This window comes from Bactrocera tryoni, unplaced genomic scaffold (genome assembly GCF_016617805.1).
Source record: "Bactrocera tryoni isolate S06 unplaced genomic scaffold, CSIRO_BtryS06_freeze2 scaffold_7, whole genome shotgun sequence".
Taxonomy (NCBI): Eukaryota; Metazoa; Arthropoda; class Insecta; order Diptera; family Tephritidae; genus Bactrocera; species Bactrocera tryoni.
In genome coordinates this window covers 20,880,542-20,886,541 of record NW_024396366.1, presented here as the reverse complement: position 1 = coordinate 20,886,541, position 6,000 = coordinate 20,880,542, and the positions used below count along the sequence as shown (strand labels likewise).

Sequence of the window (6,000 nt, the reverse complement as noted above, 5' to 3'; positions counted from 1 at the left end):
AACTCACGTACTGAATCAGCGAATCATTTTCGGGCATATGCTTCAGATCGTCTACTCAAGGTTTTACAAGTTTTCGAGGCTCCAATTTCGGTACAAAACGATCCGGAACTGATTACTACATTTTATGTAATCGAAAATGGTAAACAATCGCTATTAGGACGGGACACGGCTATCGAACTCAACGTTTTAAGAGTAGGTTTGGACGTGCGTAGAGTTGAGGAAGCGGAACCGTTTGCCAAATGGCGTGATGTTTCTGTCAAGCTGTCTATTGACGAATCTGTGGTTCCTGTGCAACAACCCATGAGACGTGTGCCGACGGCGTTGGAGGGCAAGATAACTGAGAAACTGGAAGAGGCTTTAAAGTTGGACATTATCGAACCAGTAACTGGCCCAAGTGCCTGGATATCGCCGGTGGTGATTGCCTTTAAAGATGATGGCGATATTCGGGTATGTATAGATATGCGCCGGGCAAATAAAGCAATACAGAGAGAAAATTACCCTTTACCGATTTTTGACAACTTTATGACCAAACTAAGGGGAGCCAAGTATTTCTCTCGACTTGATTTAAAAAATGCCTACCATCAGTTGGAGTTGGCTGAGTCCAGCAGAGAAATTACTACATTTATTACGCACCGGGGTTTGTTTCGTTATAAACGTTTAATGTTTGGAGTGAATTCGGCTCCAGAGATATTTCAGAGACTAATGGAGGAATTAATATCTCCTTGTCAAAATGCATTGAACTATATTGATGACGTAATCATTTTTGGAAGCGACCTTGAAGAACATGATAAGGCACTGGAAATGGTTAAGACAATCTTTAAAACAAATAATGTCTTGCTGAATGAAAAGAAATGCATAATAAGAACTCAAAGGCTGAAATTTTTGGGACACATCCTGTCGGATGAGGGGATTGAAGTTGATCCCGAAAAAGTAAAAGTGATCACAGCATTCAGAGCGCCGAAAAATAAAGAAGAAGTACGTAGTTTTCTTGGTTTAGCCACATATGTGGGTAAGTTTGTAATTGACTTGGCAGACAGCACCGAACCTCTAAGGAAACTAATGAGGAGCAAGGAAAAATTTGTTTGAGGCAAAGAGCAGGACGACGCATTTCAGGGAATAAAGGCGAAAATTGCTGCGGTATCGAAACTCTCATATTTTAATCCACAGGACAAAACGTGTTTAATTGCAGATGCTAGTCCGGTGGCCCTGGGTGCCGTATTAGTGCAATTTGATAAGGCAAATATTTCGCGGATCATTTCATTTCCCAGTAAGAGTCTCTCACCGGTGGAAAAGAGATATTCACAAACCGAAAAAGAAAGTTTGGCTTTGGTGTGGGCTGTGGAAAAATTTTATTATTATTTGGCAGGGCTTAACTTTGATCTGATGAATAACCGATCACAAGCCACTAGAAACCATATTTAAGCCAACCTCACGACCCCCAGCGAGGATCGAAAGATGGTTGCTAAGGTTACAGTCATATCGTTTCCGAGTGATATATAAACCAGGGAAAGAAAATATTGCGGATTCGCTATCAAGGCTTTCCCAAGAAAACAACGCTGATCCATATGATTGGGCCGGAGAGCAGCATATTTTTCGAGTAGTGTCCACTTTGATACCGAAGTCGCTCTCCATATCACAGATTACCGAGATGTCTATATTAGACGAAGAGATACAAGATGTAGTGACGTGTCTATGTCAGGACTCGTGGAAAGCAAATATGTCAAGCCCATATTATCCTTTTCGTTTGGAGCTGTCTATAGTTGGTGATATCCTATTACGGGGAACTAAATTAGTTATCCCACGAAAGTTGCGAGAAATAATTCTGGGCCTCGCACATGAGGGACATCCAGGAATAAGTGCAATGAAACGGAGGTTACGCTCCAAAGTTTGGTGGCCTTGTGTGGACAAAGATGCTGAAAAATACGTAAAGACTTGTCAAGATTGCCTTATAGTGTCAATGCCACCAAAACCAGCTCCGATGGAGCGGCACCCTTTCCCGAATGGTCCCTGGAAATGCTTAGCAACCGATATTTTGGGTCCTTTACCTAATGGGGATAATATATTGGTACTAATTGATTACTACTCCAGATATATGGAGTTCAAAGTGATTAAGTCGATAACATCTAAAACCATTATTGATGAAATGGAAGAGATATTTTCAAGATTGGGATTTCCAGAGACACTAACGTCTGACAATGGAAGGCAATTCGTAAGCGTTGAGTTTAAAAGTTTTTGCAGTACCAACGGCATTCGGCTAATGACTACGCCCCCATACTGGCCTCAGGCTAACGGCGAAGTAGAAAATATGAACAGGTCCCTAGTGAAACGTTTAAAGATAGCTCATGCAAATAACGACAATTACAAGAAAGAAATTCAGAAGTTCGTTTTGATGTATAATGTTACTCCGCATGGTACCACGGGCGCTCCACCGACAGAACTAATGTTTAACAGAGTAATAAGAGACAAAATTCCCTGCATTCAGGACCTTGTGGGGGAAATGGCAGACTCAGAAGAGAGAGATAAGGATATGCGGGAAAAAGATAAAGGGAAACAGTTGACTGACAAGGCCAGGAGTGCGGGAGATGTTGACATCCAAGTTGGAGATACAGTACTCCTAAAGAATGTAATATTTCCGCATAAGTTGACACCCACATTTGATACTACCACGTATAAGGTAGTAAAGCGAGAAGGAAATGTTGCGCAGATTTCCGCTGGTGGTAAAACATACACCAGGAATGTTGGTCATTTGAAAAAGATTGTAACCACAAACCCATTGAGTCCTGCAGCGCCAGTTTTCCTCGACGCCGAGTCTTCCCGAACAACCTCAACATCTGAGGATCAGCAGAAGCTAAGCGAGAACCTCAAACTACGTCTGGAGAAAAAGGAAGGAATGTGGAGATCTGTACCTGTTAAAGAAAGTGACAATACGCTTTCATAATTTAGCAACAAGGAGGCTTTGATGTAACGTGTCTGTGAATACGACATTTAATATTAGATTTATATTTGACGCCGACTGTGCCGGACGGAAAGTCCGATAGTTATTAATATAATATTATAATTGTTAGTTATATATGTAAATTATAATAAATCGTGATATCGCAGAATATTACAGAACGTATTCAAACAAAAAATATTTCTTTAATTGCCAGCTATTTTAAAGCTTAATTTTAAGCGTTTGAAGTGAAATGGCATATCAGTCGGAATTATAGGGATACGCCGTATAAAAAAACTTCAAGATTCAGTACAAGTACAGGACCAACAGATAATTTTCGTGCATTACGTTCACGCTGCGATGCATTAGCTTGTGTGCGTTCATCATATGTAAATAGATGTATTTGAATTGTAAATAAAATATAAAATAGTTAAATTTGACATTTTGGATTAAAAATCTTTTGAATTTTTTTTTGTGTTGTCACATGGCTAATTCCGTAAGGTGCAGTAAAATTCAGAGTAAGTAAAAACTAAATTATAGTCTTATTAGAAGAATTAGTTCTTGCGATATACCAAGTCCAATTTACGCTTTCACAAATACTGTTACTCATTAGGAACAATATGGTAATACAACAACAGAAAAATGAAATAGATAACATAATGCTGGTTGCTGTTGAAGTTCCATAAAAAATTCACACTAAATGTTTAACAATTAGTTCTTGGATAAATAAAATAGAATATTAACTGATTAATTTTTTGTCAGTATTTCAATAGGGAATAATTTGTTGTATACCTCTGTTTCAAATATTGTTGTGTTGATATTGTTCAGGTCATTTACATTTAGATTTAAGAACTGTAACAGTTTTGGATTATGAATTTGTTTTGGTAGTTCAAAAAAAGTAGTTACAGCGCCCGAGAAACTAAATTCAATTTAATGTATCTTGGCTAACTATAGAATAATTTGAATATTAAATTATTTATACGTATAAATTTTTGATATTTGTATATTTGGAATAATAAGTGTAAACTTACTCTCCAGAGCTACTTATATGCCTTACTTTAGCAGACACTGGAATAATAAACTGGTCGCTTAAATTGGTGTCGTATATGTGATGCCATGATTGTTTTACAAAAGTGCCTGAAGTAGCACATTTCTCCCCTGAAGTATCGAATTGGGATCCTTTATCGTTTTCTTCAAATATAACATTTACAGTTCTTGTGTCATTTGAGAAACAAGAAACATTTCGATGAGTGTTGGGTCGTACAGGACGTTTAATCTTAAATGAATAAAACGAGCAAAGTTTATTAGTCGATAAAAATGTCGAAATTAATTAAAAATGAAATGGTTTGAAATAAAAGAAATAATTATTAATAAGAATAATATAACATATATATGTATATATAAGAATAATATAAGACATATTTAAACAAATACACATTAAAATAATATTTAGGAAGTAAGAAAAGGCTAAGTTCGGGCGCAACCGAACATTTTATACTCTTACAACTTGTTCGAATCAAAGAGTGGGAAATACTATAAGATGTAAAACGTTAATCAGAAAATCTTAACCCAAGCATTTTTATATACATATATGTATACTATATATAACTCATACACTGACCGACTTACTCAACATAAAGTTTGTTAGAAAAACGAAAGTCATTATACATACATACATATGTAATATACGGGAGTTGGGTATCGACCAGATTTTATCTATTTTTGCCAATACCACGTACTATTAACAAGCCAGATACTAAACAACGTTCCCTGGGTTTCATATTGTATCTCACCTACAGTCACCAATCATATGGAGTAAAGTCAGCCAGGCGTTCGAAAGTGCTGATAAATATTAGATATAAGGATAAATTCGTAATTTTTTCAATTGAAATTTATTTGCGTGAACATATTCAAAATTAAACCTCATGTGCATTCCCTCGGCCTCTTATACCGACAAAAATGTTTTCGGCCTAATTCGTAAATAAAATTTTCACAGTCTTAAATTAGTTTATTATATGAATAATAGTATATGTTCACTAGATATACATATGGCTAAATGAGCCTTAGTCGCCTGCCCCACACCACACCTACACCCATCACTAATACGCACACTCACCACACTCACGTCGACATCACCACACTCCACATCAACACCACCCACACGCGCGAGCGCAGGATCCACACACTAAAACACACACCACATCACTCCACTGAAAAAGGGTCCGCTTTTACACAAGTCAGTATTGATTCGTCCATTACTGAATGCACGTCGCCTTTTCGCCACACGCCGCTAGTTATCGCCATTTATTAGAAGGCAAATTTCTATTGTTAAATAAAAGCGTCGGAGGTTTTATTTTAAAACACACTATTTGGCACAAGTGGTAAGTCCAGCGGGCAGTGAGTAAAACATTGGTCCTTCGAGCCGCAAATACAAAAAAATTGTTCAAAAAAAAAATTTCAAAATTCGTGCACAAAATTAAATAAGGCGACATATACATACAAATATAGAAATATACAAAAATTTAATGCAATATACATACATATGTAGGTATATACAAAAAGTATGGCAAGTATTATTAAAGTGAAGTGACAAATACTTACCTATGTACATACAAAAAAAAAACAAAGTTGAAAACGGAAAGCACACAACGGTTCCCTACCGATACATCAAACTCAAAAAAAAAAAAAATTTTTAATCAAAATCAAAAGAAAAAAAAAATTTTATGCTAATACGAAAAATTTTAAATCGCGTTTGAGACATATAAATACATATAAATATACATATAAGTACAATATTATGCTGAACAACTATACATAAAACAAAACAACAAAAAAAAAAAAAAAAAAGGCTGGCGCGTAAACTAATTGAATTCTAAACGGACGCGAAGCTTCACACCAAACAAGTGAAAGGAAAACAATAAACTCAATGTGCAATAATTTTCAAAAAAAATTATAATAAATAATAAAATTAATAATCGTGGAAATAAAACATACTAAAGACATCTACATAAGTACGAGCGAAACAACAACAGGAAGAGCAGAAAGAAAAGGAATACCGTGGCCCACCA

General features: G+C 36.2%; 1 protein-coding gene across 1 annotated transcript in view; it reads right to left on the bottom strand.

The window, feature by feature from the left end:
* Window positions 1-3,959: 3,959 nt before the first annotated feature.
* Window positions 3,960-6,000, bottom strand: part of LOC120781486 (sodium bicarbonate cotransporter 3) — a 375,418-nt gene continuing 373,377 nt past the window's right edge. The window contains exon 7 of the mRNA XM_040113709.1: window positions 3,960-4,208. Within this exon, the coding sequence (XP_039969643.1) occupies window positions 3,960-4,208 (249 nt within the window). The remainder of the gene's footprint in view (window positions 4,209-6,000) is intronic.